We start from the raw sequence: 17,524 nt of genomic DNA, 5'->3' as shown, positions 1-17,524 counted from the left end.
AACTAAACGGGATCTGAGAGATTTCCTTTCATCTCCTCATTTTATAGATAAGAAGAGTGAAAATATTTGCTCAATATCAAATAATGATTTGAAACAGAGTCAGGACTAGAACTCATGTCCTGGACCCCAAATTTAATGCTTCTGATACTAACTTGAAAGGAAAATGGGAGCCCTAAGGAGTAAACCCATCTCTCAGAACACAAACTACCAAAATCTAATCTGGATTCTCTGCCAGTCTTCAAAAACCAGAATCTTGAATAATTCCATGTCTTCAATCTAGTCTCTTCCATCTGCTTTTTATACTTGTCATGTCAGAGTACAAGTATTTTAGCTAGTTTGCTAATTGTTATTTCCTGCTGGAATGCTTAGCTGGGGTATTAGACGAGCAAGGAAAAGTTACAACTTTAGAATACAGGACAAAAATTAAAGGGTGTTTTCAAATTCTCAGTTTAAAATATTTTTTTTCTTTTCATCATGTGTTAAGCCAAACAGAAAATTAAGATAACAAGGATAGCAGATAGCAAATTCAACTTTAGCCAGAATTCCCAAGAATAGAGTTTATCAATCTTGTTACCTCAAGCTTTAGAGGAATCCTAATAAATATCATTATCTATTAAACCTCCACACTATTGAGCCCTTTATGGGAAGTCAGATTTGCCTTTCAGTCATCGTTAGTCTTTTTGGCAGACATTGTAAGTTGCCTATACAGCATGTCTCTATAGTCTCCTTTATTACAAAATTATGATTTTGATCTGTATAAAATACTTGATTTTTCAGTCTCTTTTGTCACTGGGGGTGATCAGTGACATGTAGGTATAAGTCGTCGGGCAAAGCAAAACTTTCATAATACAAAGGCAAACTAAGATGGAGACTTTTGACTTTTGTCCTTGACTATTTCTATTTCTTCCTGTTTGGACTGCACCTATGTACCCTAGCCATATCACACGTTAAGGACTACAGAAAAGGATGCAAGAAACGGCTTGCATCCTGGAAAACATCTTCAAGAAGTGGTATCAACTTTAGATTACATAACTCTGGAAACGTGTGTGAGAACAACACAAACTCCAGTCTGTTGAAGCCTGTGTTAGCTGGGTTTTCAGTTATTTGCAGTCAAATGAATTCCTTATTTATTTATTTCTTTATTGAGTATTAAGGAGGGCACTTGTGACGAACACTGGGTGTTGTATGTAAGTGACAAATCACTAAATTTTACACCTGAAACTTATGTTACACTGTATGTTAATTAACAGGAATTTAAATAAAAACTTGGAAAAATAAACAAAAATAATTCAAATGGATCCCTCATTGATCCAGTTATTATGAGTCTTTACAAAGTGATCCTGGATTGGATCTGATCCTTTCCCAGACCAAACACAAGATGAAATAAAGCAACATTCAGCTTTGAAACCAATCAAGTTGGAGAAAGTACTGGTAACTTTACCTACATTGCCTTACCAAGCAACAGGATTCTGATCTCAATGGACTCAGGTGTCTTCCCCCTTGTGCCAGGTAGATAGCAGTCAGGTAGAATGTTTGTAGAATCTGATATTTTCCTATCCTAATTATGGGAGGCATTGACAACGATTCTTCCTTGACACAGAGGGACTTCGGGAATCTCTGCAAATGATACTTTTCCTTTAGCTAGTGCCAAGGGGCGTGGAAAATCAGCAAGAAAAATAGCAGCAAATCAAGTGTAGACATTTCAGTGCATTTATAGTTTACCTCCTGAATGAGCTGGTGGGCCACACAGTAGTACCATCCCCTGACCTTGACGGACAGACACAGTGCTTCTTGTTCTTGTTTTAAAGTTTTCAAGATCTGTTAAGGGAAATAAAGGAAAAGGGTTTAAATTAAAAAGGCCTAAGATACTATGGGATAGTATAGTTGTTTCAAAAGAGGATAGTCTTCTGCTGAAAATCAGCCTCTGTATCACGCACAGCAAGGAAATTCAGTGTAGCCTCTTTGTCCTGTCATCCTTGATTCTGTGTCTATACTGTAATGGAGCTACTTGCCACATGTGTCTAGTTAGATTTAAAACACATAAAATTAAATAAAATGTACACCAGTTCCTCAGCTATACTAGTTACATTTTGTGTTCAACAGCCACATGTAGCTAGTGGTTACCATATTGGATAGCAGAGAAATAGAACATTCACATCACTGAAGAAAGTTCTATCGGACAGTGCATATCTAAGTGAAGAAACCAAGGTTTAATGATGTTAAGTGACTTCACCAACATCGTTTTTGTAATTAAATATCATTATCAGGATGTAAATTCATGTTATCTGATACTCAATTCTATTCACTTCACAAACCATTTATTATGTGCAATTATATGTGTCACTCTATAAATACCTAGCATATGACTCTCCCTATATATGCACACACACATTATATACAATGTATATTGTATAAACAGACATATGCACACATACATAATTGTTTCAAAGTTCTTGCATATTTTTAAAAATTTATAAGGTACTGTCCAAGGTTCTGTTTGGGAAAAAAAAAAAAAGTTCCCCTCTGTCAAGGAGGTCAAGTCTGGTAAGAAAGATAAGATATTACAAACCCAAAGATCACAGTTTGAGTCAGTGAATAAGCAGTTGCCAATAAAAATGAGTTAATGTAAAAAATATGTCTAATAAAGTGACATATTACTGTTGAAAAAAATGGTTTTTCTTCCATCCTCCCAAATGTAAATCCTCTCAACAGGAAGTATTTTAAGTGCCATTTCATTTTTTTGTTATCTAAAACATTTGATTTAATAACCTCTTATCAGATTTGAGGATTATTCCAAGCCAAGTATATTCTGCAGGTTTGCAAGGCTATCTCAATATGCACACTAGAGTACATGGACATTTATTGACTATTTCCTCCATGTTGGTCATTTTGGTAAATATTTTATGACAATTATCTGAAGTGATCCTAACAATAATTATATGAGCTAATTACCATTAATATCTCCATTTTACAGGCTAGCAAGGAGAGGCACCATGAGGTTTGTTAAAGGCTACGTTAATGAGCGATGAAGCTAGGGGGAGAAAGAGGAGAGCTTCCTGCAGTTACAAAATGGGATGTTTCTACAGTCAGGCTTGACTTTAAGGAGAGGGCAGGATATTAAAAAACTTAGACACATACATATCTTCATTACCAACTTCTGGAATTATGCAAATTTTAAGATCATACATTATTATTTTCATCAATGGAGTACTTATAAAAATTTCATTAAACATGATTTGGTTGTCAGCTCAGGATACAAATATTGTATCCTCTACAGCTTCTGCCCTGTAGGGACCCAAGAGTACAGTGGGCACGACTGACAGGTAACACTTAATCATAGAAAGCCAAACATATGTCAGAGTTAAGGTGTGAAACAGGGTACCTGGAGACATGTACATATTCAGCACAATACAGAGAAGTACTATAAGTTGAATTACATTTCTGCTGTAATACAATTATTTTAATCCAAGGAGTATCAAGTGACACTAAGACATGATATTTTCTTTCAAGGACATGGCTCTTCAAAAGAGATTAACTGAGAGATTTAAAAAACTTTATTATGGAAAATGGTTTAATATTGTAAACCATTATCCCTAAAAGTAACAGTGAATCACTCTGAATTGTCACTTCTCCACAGAGGTTCTTAGAATACATCATCTAAGTCTTTGCACAAACATCCCAACCAATCTTTAGAGTTGCATGAAAAATTAAGGACGAATAGATAACAGAGATCAAGTCTTATCCAGGCAAAATGCACCACGGTTATGACTAGAGAAGGGGCATTAAGAAATGAGAAACACATGCAATGATTTTTAACTGACCTTACTGAATTTAAAAAACTAGATTTCTCTTTCTTCCTTTTTGGTTTATGAATTCATGCGGTTCTACAAGGACTGGGCAGTCAGAATAAATCACATTAATCTGCTATTTGAGAAAATATTTAGACATATTTCTTAGTAGTTAGTTGAAATAAATTCCACATGGGAAACCCTACTTACATAGTGAATGAAAAGATTGCATTTAGACAGATTTGACTTTGAAATCAACTCTGCCATATATTAGCCATGTTGCTGACCTTGGGCAAGTCTTCAGTTTCTCATAAATAAATGTGAATAAATGTGCTTTGTTTTCAAGTAAGAGTCATGGGCAACAATTAAATAAGATAATACTTGAAAAGCACAAGACCAAACACAATGCCTGTCATGCTACAAGTTTGGTGTTCAGTATATGTTTGTTCTGTCCACTGAAAAATGCCACAATACAGTGGCAAATCATAACCCAAACATTTTATTTATGAGAGTGTTCCAAATAGTAAATGAATTCTAGAGAAAATTCTAGAGAGCTATAGAAGCTAAACAAAGGTCACTGCATTTAAGCACATTTAAGGAAAAATTTCATGTCCAAAACAGGCCTTTTTAGATATAACTACCCATCTAGATCATAATTACTGGCAGCATGATAACTGTAGAAATCAAAGAATTATGTGTGTGAATGGTATTTTTTGAAGCGTATATACTCATGGCTCAGGCATTTCTCAGCAAATTCCCACGTATATTATTTTTCTAAGAGTCATTTTATTTCTAAAGCCTTGGTACTAGGTAATGATGGTTAGCAACAGACATTACAAGATAGTTAGAATATATTAGGGATAATGCTCTATTAGCATGACCATTGCTCTAATAGCAATAATAGCATCTACCTGCAAAATGTATTAAGGTCATACCATGTGCCAAGCACTTTTCATATAGATGTCATTTAATTCCATCAGAGTTTAAATTCCCAACTTAAAGATGATAGAAGTGAAGCTCAGAGATGTTTAGTATCATCTTCACCCACCGAGGAAGTAGTCAGAAATATACAAATTCATATCTGTCTCCCTCCAAAGCTACTGCTCTCAAACACCAGAATCTATGGCTTCCCCAATGATTTAGTGAAGCCAGTGAAAAAGAGCATTCAAACTAGCTATCTCAGAGACAAAAAAAAAAAAAAATAACTGAATGAATGAATATTAAGCTCTTTAGTGAATATGTAAGAAAATCCACATTTCAATGCACAAAGCTTTGAGTAGGTACATTTGATTCCAAATCTTCTATTCCTTTGCTTTTCCTTGTGGGTGAGTACTCAATGTAGGGATTTTTAAACATTAGGTGCAAAGGATGAAATTGAACAAAGAGAAAACAATCAGAAATAACTTCATTGAGACTGTTGAATCACAGACCTATACCTCTGAAACAAATAATACATTATATGTTAAAAAAAAAAAAGAAGATAGCAGGAGGGGAATGAAGGGGGGTAAATGGAGGGGGAGATGAACCATGGGAGACTATGGACTCTGAGAAACAAACTGAGGGTTCTAGAGGGGAGGGGGGTGGGGGGATGACTTGGCCTGGTGATGGGTATTAAAGAGGGCATGTACTGCATGGAGCAGCGGGTGTTATATGTAAACAATGAATCATGGAACACTACATCAGAAACTAATGATGTAATGTATGGTGATTAACATAACATAATAAAAAAAAGAAATAACTTCATTAAGAAGCATGATTGTTGCATTGTCAGGAAGGTAGCTGAACAAATGCCATCAGTTACTAAAGATAGGGATGAATAAATGCTGTATATGTATGACAAGGAATTAATATCCATGTATTGTGGCTTTTCAAAACAGCTTGTTTTTCCAGCTCTGTATATGGTTCGCTGACACGTGGTTCGTAGACTTTTAAAAAATAAATGGCTATACTTTTTGGTGTTGACTTCATTCATCAGTGTTTTACATAATTTTTTCCAGAAATCATATGCTAAGGGATGCACAATTTTGTGGCAGATGTGTTTTCATGTCATATTTTTCTGTGGAAACAATTGTCCTTTATTCTGCTATGGAATGTAATATCAGCATTTCATTTTTAAATGAGATTAGAAAATATGCTATAGTACTTGTAATGTGTATTGAGTGCATGGAGGAAATGATTTAACAGTTAAATTCCCGAGGGAGTAAAAGTATACAAAGGTCTTAAAGCTGCAATATGTGATAAATAATAAAAGGCCTTAATATATGAGAATACTTAGAATTCAAACTGCAGAGTAAATCAGAGAGTGAGAGGGAAAAATCTCCACATATTTCCTGTCTGTAAAGTTATTAAATGTTTAGAGGAAAGGAAGAGATACCTTATAATAAAAACCTGGATGTACTCTAGAGAAAGTAAAATCAAGAGGGCCCAAGATATTTTTTTGAGAAATAACAGTAAATAAGAAAAAGTAACATATTCAGGCCATCATTAAGGGACTACCCATTGAACATGGAAGAACTAAAGCCATTCATAGGGTGGGACAAGCCAGAGTATAAGAAGTTTAGGTTTGGGGCGCCTGGGTGGCTCAGTCGTTAAGTGTCTGCCTTTGGCTCAGGTCATGGTCCCAGGGTCCTGGGATTGAGCCCCGCATCGGGCTCCCTGCTCTGCGGGAAGCCTTCTTCTCCCTCTCCCACTCCCCCAGCTTGTGTTCCCTCTCTCACTGTGTCTCTCTCTGTCTAATAAATAAAATCTTAAAAAAAGAAAAAAGTTTAGTTTTAAAATGGCCAGAAGAGGTTAATGAGATCATAACACACATCATGGTTTGTTAAGAATCTACAAAGAAGCAGGAGAAAAGGAAAGAGGAAGAATGAAACAGTAAACATGCAAGCAATGCATGTATTTTTAGTACATGTGTTAGTCACTACAAATTAAAAAGGAACAACAACAATTCACTTTTTTTTCTGATTTGGGTAGGCATGGATCCTAATAATTCTTATAGAGTGTCCTTAGAACAAGAAATTTCCATCACCAGTTTCCTTTGTTATTGCTTCCTCCAATTTTGAAAGTAGCAATCATAAGGAAATCAATATCAGCTTGGAAAAATGGTCAAGCAATACATTTGTTATAATACGATTTCCATAATGATGATTGCACCATTTTTTTTAAAGAGGTATTTTTGGAGCATAACTTTAAAAGCTGATTATCATACAGTATATTTAAAATTATGTTTTGACACTTTGCCAATTGTTCCCTGAGTGTATGCATTTGTGGATGCACATTTGCATGGTTTCTTGAATTCTAGAGACTCCTACTGAAAACAAGTCTAAATTTATAAAACCTTAGGCATTGCAAAGCTGCATCTTTTACATCCTTTCCACTCAGGAAGAAAGAAGAAACCATTAGTGAAACTGGCATGGTTGATTGGGTTTCCCAGTGAGAATATACAGCAAGAGGAAGAATTGCATAATGGTTTAACACACTGGCTTTGTAGTCAGAAGGACCTGAGTATAAATCTGGTATTCTTACTTTCTTTCTGTATGATGGTGGTAGGTGAGTTATTTAATATCCTAGAACTTCAGTTTCTTCATCTCTAATATTAGGATAATAATCCTTATCTCATAGAGCTCTTTAAAGGTGAAGATCATGCATATGAAGTATTTACATACTGTCTGATGCAAAGTCAGTAGCCTATACATGTTAACAATATCATTATCATTTCTTGCCATCAAAGGAAACCGTAAGAAAGTGACTTACTGGGGGAAAGCCTGTGAGTCCGAACTTCCACCAGATAAGGTAACACTAGAGTGGTCAAGTCAATTGTCCCATGGCAAAAAATGCTAATAGGGCCTAAAACAGATCTTTTTTTGCTAACCTAATATTGTTTTTAAGTCTAGACAGGAGCTGAAGTAAGCAGGCTACCTTATTCTTTCCAGCGCATGGACTGTATTCTTTATATGACTTACAATTAAGATATACTCACATATAACGGATTCAGACAATTTTCCTCAAGAACTTTTTCTTATGATGATATGATCTGAGAAAGTTTGTGTTACTTTTTAATGTAAAGGTGGAAAATATTTTCATAAAACAGTAAAAACCTGATGTTTGTTTATCTTCTACAATGGATGCAAACATATGATGTTTGAAACAGAAATAAATTATGAAACATATTATTTACAGATTATATAAATTTACTCATTGAACTTAAAGTTTTGGAAGTTCACAATGTATACCAGATGGAAATAGGATGGCTATAAATGGAAATTGAAATATATGTATATATGATTATAAAATATTGATACACTTGTCACTATCTTGCTTTTCCTTATGTCGTTAACTTTCCCATTTGTTTATCCAATCTTCAGCAAATATTTTTTGAGTTCCTCTTTTATTGCAAGTATTGATGTCAGGTATCTTATTTCTCTAACAACTAAGTAAAACAAAACAAAAGAAAAACGTATGTCTATGCTAAATATCTGATATTAAATACCCTATTTGTTGGCAGTCTAAAGTAAGGGACCAAAATCTGATTTGAGGTGGCGATCTGACATTGAAAAGTAAAGTAACTCTCTTTCCTGGAGATCTTTGTACAGATAAAAAGGGCTTTATTAATATTTCTAAGTTAACGTACACTCAATTTACAAATGACTCATTCATAGAACTGGCTTATGACTTTGTTCTTTCATAGTCCTAATGCTGCTACTATGGACATCCCTATGAAAATTCTTAGAGCACTTATTTCCAAGTACAAAGGAAGAGCCTGTGGGAGCTCTCCCAGGTACTGAATATGACAACACAATGTTCTCCCACCAAATATCTGAATTTTTTCTTACCCTCTTTAGTCATGCCAGATGAAAACTCTATAATTTAGGGATTACTTTGGAATTACAGAAATTACACTTTAAACCATAAATAGCTATAAATGCATTAGCTTGCAAGTAGTCATTTACAGTGAAGAGTGAATTAATCCAAACAGATTGCTTCCTCTTAATAAGTAAATAAGAGCAGTAGGAATTCTTCAAATGGGAGTTTTGATTAACCAAAGAAGAAACAAAAGAAAATGTTATCTATGAAGTAATGGGGAGGGTAAAATAGGGCTGAGAAAGCTCAAGAAGAAATTAATGACCTAAAAAATAGGATGAGGAAAGGTGTGTAGAGATTGTCAAAGACAAATTTGCCTGGGGTCAGCAATCTTGCATTTTGCAAGAGGAGGTTATGCTCCTCTTTCTCTTTCACCACATTACTACATCATTTTTTGTTTCCAGCAACAAAACCTAGGCAAGAACTTAAAATGTGTGTATGTGTTAAGGAGGCTTCTGTGGACTGTTTGGGAAATTAATCACTTTTGTAAATTCTAACTCATTAGCAAACAACAACAACAACAACACAATGGAAAGCCAGTTTTAACTAGCTTCCATAAAGAACTCAATTTCTCACTTTTCATGTGTTCATTCACTTAATCCTTGCAACAAACTCTATAAAGTATTATATTAATCCATTTTATACAAAGAAACACCCAAGTTAACACCGAAGATCAAAGATATAGTATAAGGAAGAGAATAAATTATAATCCAGGTTTACCTAATCCAGAAGTATATATACTTAGCCTCTTTCTACACAGAATTAAATTTAAAAAATGAAACCATACTTGTTGTCTGGTTGACTATTTGAGACTTTTGCTTTTTCATCCCTCTACTATTATTTTCTTGACTTTTTGAGAAAATAAAGGTTGCTTTGCTGCCCTTTGCTCTGTAAGTGTATGACTCTCTCCTGGTAGCTCTTTTTATTTCTCATATTAGTTTTTTTTTCTCTTTCTACACTTTTTTGGCATATTCTATTTTATCTAGACCTTTGTGTTACTTAATAAGTCAAAGAACAACTCAATTTAAAATGTTTGAGTTTCTCCATGTGTTCCATAAAAACCTGAACCTATCTAACTCACAAGGTTACTGTGATTAGTGTGATATGGCAACTTAAATAATGTTGTTCTCCTTTGGAGACAGGTGCTCTAAAATAGAAGCTATTATTACCAGCATTTTTCTCTACAGGAGCTCACCTCTTTTCGCATATCATTCTGACTCAGGAGTGTCAATGGTTAGGCAGCTGCATTCCCTATCCTTGGTTTCATGTTTACACAACACAAACAGAAACAAAGGTTTCAGAAAAGCATTTGGTCTAGTAAATTTTAAATAAAATATGAAATCTTCACTGTATTCTACAAAGGCCCTTTAATATCTGGTCCCCGCCTATGTACCCAGTCCCATTTCCTGTTATTTTCTCCTTCCTTATTTAAACCATAATAAACATGTTTTGCTTTCTGTTCTTCAAACATTTTAAGGCTAATCCTTTTTTAAAGATCTTTGAACTTGATGTTCCCTTTGTTTGAAATGCACTTGACTCATCTTTGGCTCATCATTCCCATCCCTCAGGACTCAATTCAAATGTCACCTCCTCAGAGTAGCCTTTTCTGAGGGTTTATCTCAAGTAGACCACCACCTGGCTCCAGACACTTTCCATCACATCACCTCTTTATGATGTCTTACACAGCAATCATCGCCAGCCTCTGCAAATGACTTTGTTTGCTTATATGCTATTTGGTTTATTGTCTCCCCAACGCCCCCCTCAATCCCTTTATCTTGGGATAAAGGCTCACTGTGGCAGGAATCTTTTCAGTCTTTATCAATCTGTAGCACAGTGCCCCCAGCAGTGTTTGATACATAGTAGTTACTTAATTAGTATTTGTTGAGCACTGCTCTCCCTCCTGTTTCACACACTGAGTCAGCAAGACTTGGCCTAGAGTGAACTTTCTTGTGTTTGTCCACATGACAGACCATTTCCCAACATCTTGGCTACAAAAGACCTTTGGGTGCTGGATCTTGCCAGGGATGCTCTGGAAGGTAACTTTAAGAAAAGGTCTCTGATCAAAGGGGTCAAGCCACTTACCACACCTAAATATGAAAGCTTAGAGATACACTTCACTAAGACTGAAATACAATCAGGGTATGAAATAAATTCACTGCTTGGTACAAGAAATACTCTCCCACCCGCTGACCCCTGAGGCTCAGGAAATGCCCAAGATGATTAAAATATCAAACAACATCATGCAAATTGCATGGGTCTGTTATTTGTGATCAGGGCTATCAGTTAGTCAGTGATATATCATACAATTATCTGTTTTTCATCTAGTGTAAAAATTCTGTAATTTGGTAGACTTACAATCATTACAGTTTTGACAGAAAGAAACATGATTCTTCATTTTGTACTTTTACTGCATAGTCTTTTCTTCTCCCCTCTGAAAATTAAAATTAGCAAGTTATAATTCATTGTACGAGTCTTCTTAATAAACGGGCAACCCTAGAGGGCAAATCAAATACATTCAACTAACACTAGAATAAATACCCTCTGAAGAAATGCTGAAAAGGCATGTATCAGGAGGCCATTGTAAAGTCAGTAATCTCTAGGAAAAACCTTGGGAAGATATTACTAAATGAAGATACATGGGCCACAGATCATGATCAAACCCTAGAGACCACAAATCTACCAGCCATACAATTGGTTGTGAAAACACTGTGCTTTAAAGAAATCTTTTCATCTCAAACTTTTTCATTCCATTTATTTTATTTTGTTAACCTTTTAGGGATACAAGCCTGAGCAATGAATTCATCTTCAAGTATGCCTCGCACTGTGTGGCAGTGGGTACAGTCTCTAAGGAAGAAGGGCACTTCCTGCTCATAAATGAAACTAGGTAGGTACTCATATATTTAAATGTTCTCTTATTTCTACCCAAAAAAGTAGGCATATTTCCCAAGGAGCTTGGGAAGAAATTACACTGACTGTTAACTTTAAAGGGAGAGGCATACTTTATCAGTTTTTCCTGACACTCTATGCTCTGAAATAAAGTTTTGCTTTAAAAGCAAACTGAAGAGTCCTCACTACATACTTAGTTTAGGATTTTTGACACAATAAAATAAGGAATGGTGACTCATGAAGAAAAATACCAGTCTTCATATAGTCACTGCTCCTAAAAAATTGGACATGTTTGCCATATAGTTACTTTGGGGAAATCAAAGCTATTGGAACTAACAAGTTTGTTTAATCACTGGCTCAAAAAGTATACTTCTCTGCCCTTTTTCTTTCTCTTCTTTGAGTATAAAACATATCTTGGGATACTGGATGCTGAATTAGCTGTATCTAGTATACTCCTTAAAAAAAGTTAAGGGCATAAAAAAAGTTCTGTATATAAATGAAATTCCCAGATGAAGAGCAGCTGTTATTTATGTTGAATTTAAGTTGCTTTGGCAACTTCAACCATATATTTTTATCTCATTACAGTTTTGAAAATAAAACCATCATCAAATATACATGTAAGCTATGTGTTTATTCATCATCTATTTAGAATTTGCTATAGATGCTGTTTCACTGTTCTTATTTTCACAGAGAGAAATCAGAGATAAGGCTGCAGTGTGGTAAACCTGCTGATTTTTGGAAATGCCATCACTCAAGCCTCTTGCTTTTAAATGCACTGTTAAGGGAGATGAAAACTAATACAGATTCAATCAATACTTATAATATGCTTAAGATGAGCACTTATTATATGTCAGCTACTATTACAGGCAAAGGGGGATATATTATTGAACAAAAAAAAATTCTCCTCTCAAAGAGGCTAAAGTGGACAAAATGACCATAAGCAAAATAAATAAATCACACTTAGTGTCTGGTGATAGGGGCTATAGGAACCTAAGTTAGGAAAACATAGGAAAAAATAGGATAAGTAATGTTGGTATGAACTTTTAAAAGAGGAAGATCATGTAAAAGTAGAATCTTTTCACTTCCCTTCCTACTTCCAAATGTGAAGGAATAAATCACTCTCCGTCTGCCAACTCAGCTCTTGGCCCCCACAGAGAATGCCAAGAATGGTGCAAAGTAGTGCCAAGTGGCACAGCAGTCTCGATTTAGTTTCGTACGTTCTTATTTATAACTGAAGTTGAAGTCACCTTAATACAAGTAACATCTGAGAAGCCTAATAAATATTTTTCTATTGTATCTAAAAGTTGAACACAGTTCCCCAGCAAAAAAAAAAATAAATAAATAAAACTTGAAATAACTAAATAACTGAAGAAATGGCAGAAACAAATGAGCAGGCATACTAAATATATCCTGATTTCTTAAAGGAAGACAATCACCAAACCGGTACTATGATAATTTACGTGCTGCTTTAGACAATGTTACTGTTTTTCGGTCTCAGAAATCCTACAGAGCCAGAGAATTTCAGAGCTGGGATGATCTTAATGCCTTAGTGTGTTTGGGCTGCTATAACAAATACACACAGACCGGGTGGCTCAAACAACAAACACTGATTTCTCACAGTTCCGGAGACTGAGAAGTCCAAGATTAAGGTGCTGGCAGAGCTGGTGTCTGCTGAAGGTCTGCTTCCTGATTTGCAAATGGCCGTCTCCTCATTGTATCCTCCCATGGTGGAGAATGGGGAGAGAGGAAGCTCTCTCTGTCTCTTCTTATAAGGGTATTAATCTCATTCATGGGGGCTCGACCCTCATGACCTAATCACGTCCCAAAGACTCCACCTCTTATTGCTGTCACATTAGGGGTTAGGATTTCAACATATGAATTTTAGAGAAACACAAACTTTTATTCCATAACATCATCCTTTTTTCAGTCTGAACTCCTTTCCTCATCCTTCCTCCTCCCCATAAATATTATCATGTCATATGTGGTAGATGGTGCGGAGAATATGAAGGCATATCAAACATGGTCCTGACCTCAAGAAGTTTACAATCTACATTAGACAGACACATAAATAACTCCATTGCAAGGTATAAAGGAGGTAATCAATGCTGCGGAGCTGTAGAGAGAAAGTGTTATGGGAGATGAAAGGAAGTACTTTTTGTTGGGGGTAAATCATCCAGTCAGCATTCCATCTGCAAAGATGATGAATCAAAGTGTATGAGTACCAAGAGAATTGGATCTTGGGTTTAATTAATGTCAGCACACATGACTTGGCTCCTCTCCTTCCCTGTCGCAGGACTGTTCATTCTCCCCACTTTCTTTAATGCAGGTCAGTGCACACAGGCAGCCTCATTCTACTGCAAGCTGACAGTGGGTTCTTCAGCATCAAGCACGTTCAGTTACTCAAACCGACTGTGCCAACCATTGAAATTCCTGGTACTCTTGTTTTCAAAAAATATGACACAAGCTCATCTCCAGCTAGAGCCTCATCTTGCATGTCAGCACTGGCCTCTCATCTTTCCATCTTTGCAGTGTTACTCCTGGGGTCATTTTCCATTCCGATGTCTCTGCCTCATAACTTATCTACTGGAGTTTCCAGAAGAATCCAACGTGACCCTTGTTGCTCTTCTGAACCAAGAAATTCTACACATCAAACCTCATTGTGGCACTCAAATTTCCACAGACTTCTTTAAACACTGTATATGAAGCCACCATTATCAGAATGCTACAGAACAGGGCAAAGGACAGAGACATTTTTAAATGTCCCTGTAATGTGTGTGTGTGTGTGTGTAGTTGGATAAGTTAATGAAGGTATTTTGGACCTTTACTATATAACCTTGATTCATTAACCTTAACTCATACCCAAGATCACTCTAACTCATGCCTGAACGAAGCTTATCTATCACACATACTTTTTTCCATAAGGCACATCACAGGCTTCTAGCACTTAGGAACACTAGACTGCACTCCAGCATTACACTTTGAACTATTTTAAACAATGAAATTACCAAAAAAGAACACAAAAATGCAAAAAAAAAAAAAAACCCATGGCAATAAGATTGCCAAAAGGACATTTGTTTATACTATGAGAGCTGAAACAAGAAGGCAGAACATCACTTCATTTAACTTCATCAGAGAAAGTGTATAGAAAGACTCAAATATTTTGCCGTTCTGCACATGTTCATGGAGGACAGTAAAGGCACTAAGAATACTGATTTGGGGGTTATTGATACATTTCAGAGATCCTCAATCTACACCCAGCATCTAGCTCCAGACTGGGCACTTTGCTGGTATTCAATAAATGTCAAAGTTAGATATTCGGTATTGTACACAGAATTTAAATTTGGATGATATAAAAAAAATTATTCCCTAGACCATACTTCAGGTAATATATGATTATGAAGAAGATGATGATGATGATAATGACAGTAATAACAGTAAGAGTTTAGCAATAACAATGACAATAAAACTATTAGACATAGTAATAATAGTAGCAACTAGATCAATGATATGTTTCCTTATATTTTTATAGTACTTTAAAAAACTGCTTTATTTCTGTTGAGTTTTCATGAATTTTGGGACCATCTTGATTATCAAAGCCACCTGAACTATATACCTAAATGAATGTAGTTCTTCAAAATGGACTCCTCAGGGTGTGCATTTTTTTCCCATTTTTTTATTACGGTAAAACACACATGACATAATATTTCCCATTTTAAATATTTTTAAGTGTATAGTTCAGTGGTATTTAATAAATTATTAATGTTGTGCTAATATCATCAGCATCTATTTCCATAACTCTTTTCATCTGGTAAAACTGAAATTCTACCTGTTAATAACCTCCCATTCCCCACTCCTCCTGCCCCTAGCTTCTGGCAACCACCATTCTACTTTGACTCTATAAATTTGTATAGTCCTTATTTTTAAAAATTAAAAGAGAAATTACTCATAATAATGCATCTGATTATGGAAACATCTCTGTAAAGTAGACAGTGATGGCATTAAGTACTAACTGCTGTATATAGAAGGCAACATTTGAAATTCAGAAAAGTTAAGAGATTTGTTCAAAGTTAAACCTTTAATAAGGTTTAGTCACAATAGTCTTGACTATTGTGAATAATGCTCCAATAAACATGGGAATGCAGATATCAATTTGAGATTCTATTTTCATTTCCTAAGTGTCTGTCAACAGATGAATGAATAAAGAAGATGTGATACATATATGTATGTATATATATATACACAATGGAATATTTTTCAGTCATGAGGAAGAAGGAAATCCTGCCATGTGTGACAACATGGATGAAACTTGGAGCATTATGCTAAATGAAATAAGTAAGAGAAAGACAAATACTATTTGATATCACACATATGTGGAATGTAGAAAGGCCAAACTCATACAAACTGAGTAGGATGGTGGTTACCAGGGGCTGGAAGGTGGGTGAAATAGGGAGATGTTGGTTAAAGGGTATAAACTTCCAGTTTTAAGACAAGCAAGTTCTGGGGATCTAATATACAGCATGGTGATTATAGTTAGCAACAATGTATTAGATTGTTGAAAGTTGCTAAGAGAGTAGATCTTAAACATTTTCATTGCAAAAAAAAAAAGAAATGGTAATCATGTGATCAGACGGAGGTGTTAGCTAAAGCTATGGTCGTCATCATTTTGCTATATATAAAGGTATGAGATCAACACATTGACACCTTAAACTTATACACTGTTATATCAATTATATCTCAATAAAGCTGAAAATAATAAGTAAATGATCTGAGCCTAGACTCTAAAACACTTTTGGTGGAGACTGCAAACTCCTTGAGGGCAAGAATGCCATTTCACTCTTCTTAGGCTCCCAAAACCTATCTCAATGTTCTGATGAGTGGACATGCCATGAAATATTGTTCTTAACCATGATGACAATGAAAGCAATGTTATTTTGGATTGAAGAGCAGAACCGTAGCATTTTAAAATAGAGACCCACTTTTTAAAAATGCTTTCTCTTTCTCCTCTGAAGGTCTTTATTATTTTACCAAAATTCATGAAAGGGAACAAAAATTACCTTTTGAAATTGACATGCCGTGCCTGGAGTGATATGTGAGGCTACGAAATTTTAACAACCCAGTTCAGCTGTGTTATTAATATTGCTCTTCCTGATTAGTGTTAATTGGAATGTTTTAATTGATGCAATGTTTTACTGCCTTTACAGCTTGAATGAGTTGAAGTGCAGAGAACAATTTTTCAATAAGAAAAGCTAACAAAAACTACCCTGATCTTACTAAATTCTGTATGAATATATTGTGACAAGCAGACATCACAAATTCATTGTAGTAGAAAATGGGATGACTATCATACTCATTTATTCAATTCTTTTAACATGTTTATGAAATTCATGTTTATGAATATTAATTCATCAGACCCTGTTTTAGGGGCTTGAGACACAACAATAAACAAATCAGACAAGTATCCTTGCCATTGCAAGATGTAAATCTGGCCAGGTGAGGTAGGAAAATAAAAACATGATAAATTTTAATTGCTAGGTATGTTAGAAGATAGTGAAGCTGTGGGAGATGCAAAAAATAGAACATAGTAAGAGAGACTGGGAGAGCTGGAAGGACAGCTGCAATTTTAGATAAAGGGTTCAGGGTAAGTCTGAGGAGTGTGGTGACATTAGACCAAAGACTTGAAGGAGGTAAAAGACTTGACCCGGTGAGTGCTTAGGGGGAACCATCCTATGAGGAACACCAGGAGCCCATTTTAACTGGAGTGGAATGAACAAGGAAGAGAGCAGTTAAGAGATGGAGTCAAGAAGGTCTTGGGGCAGGGAGAATGAGTGACTGTTTGGGGCTTTGTGGACCCCTGTAAAGTCCTTGGCTCCTATTCTGAGCATACATAGAGACACTACAGGTTTTTGAGCAGAAGAGTGACATAGTTTAAGGTTTTGTGGTTAGTCAACTCAGTTCTGTTCGACCAGAATGACTGCCCATTACATGCCTGGTGG

The 17,524-nt window shown here is 35.5% G+C and overlaps 1 protein-coding gene across 2 annotated transcripts in view; it reads right to left on the bottom strand.

Moving 5' to 3' along the window:
- Window positions 1-17,524, bottom strand: part of CNTN4 (contactin 4) — a 987,359-nt gene that overhangs the window by 230,395 nt on the left and 739,440 nt on the right. For both annotated transcript variants that reach the window (XM_027586928.2, XM_027586926.2), the window contains exon 7: window positions 1,723-1,818. In XM_027586928.2, the coding sequence (XP_027442729.2) occupies window positions 1,723-1,818 (96 nt within the window). The remainder of the gene's footprint in view (window positions 1-1,722; window positions 1,819-17,524) is intronic.

This window comes from Zalophus californianus, chromosome 1 (assembly GCF_009762305.2).
Source record: "Zalophus californianus isolate mZalCal1 chromosome 1, mZalCal1.pri.v2, whole genome shotgun sequence".
Lineage (NCBI taxonomy): Eukaryota > Metazoa > Chordata > Mammalia > Carnivora > Otariidae > Zalophus > Zalophus californianus.
This window is presented reverse-complemented; position numbering and strand designations above follow the sequence as displayed.